Genomic DNA, 616 nt, shown 5'->3' on the forward strand with positions numbered 1-616 from the left:
GGGCGCGCCAAGGTCGTGGGACTACTTTCCGCGTGTGCAGACCGCGCTGCGTACGCCACCGCTCATCATCGAGCTTCGCGAGAACGCCGCGGACGACAAGCTATGGCGCGATTCGCTGTTCAGCATCATCTACTCGCAGACGTACGCGGCGGACACCGGCGCGGACGCGGGCTCGACGTTTGAGCTGATGTGCCGTGTGCTCGACAACAGCCTGTTCTCGCTCGTCGAGTGGGCCCGCCGCTCACACTTCTTCAAGGATCTTAAGGTGGGTAGGGGTCGTATGGAGGGGTGTGGTAGTGGCAGGGGTGAGGTAGGGTGTGATGATGAGGGGGGGCAAGGTGTGATGATGGGGGGGAGTGATTATGGTGGGGTGAGGCAAGGTGTNGATGGTGGGATGAGGTAGGGTGTGATGATGATGGGATGAGGTAGGGTGTGATGATGGTGGGATGAGGTAGGGTGTGATGATGGTGGGATGAGGTAGGGTGTGATGATGATGGGATGAGGTAGGGTGTGATGATGATGGGATGAGGTAGGGTGTGATGGTTGGATGAGATAGGGTGTGATGGTGATGGGATGAGGTAGGGTGTGATGATGGTGGGATGAGGTAGGGTGTGAT

The 616-nt window shown here is 58.5% G+C and overlaps 1 protein-coding gene across 1 annotated transcript in view; it reads left to right on the forward strand.

Moving 5' to 3' along the window:
• Window positions 1–616, forward strand: part of LOC106811338 (nuclear hormone receptor FTZ-F1-like) — a gene marked incomplete at its 3' end in the record, with an annotated part of 26,550 nt that overhangs the window by 12,595 nt on the left and 13,339 nt on the right. The window contains exon 7 of the mRNA XM_014814920.1: window positions 13–265. Coding sequence (XP_014670406.1) covers window positions 13–265 — 253 coding nt within the window. The remainder of the gene's footprint in view (window positions 1–12; window positions 266–616) is intronic.

The sequence above is a fragment of the Priapulus caudatus genome, unplaced genomic scaffold, assembly GCF_000485595.1.
Source record: "Priapulus caudatus unplaced genomic scaffold, Priapulus_caudatus-5.0.1 Scaffold529, whole genome shotgun sequence".
NCBI lineage: Eukaryota > Metazoa > Priapulida > Priapulimorpha > Priapulimorphida > Priapulidae > Priapulus > Priapulus caudatus.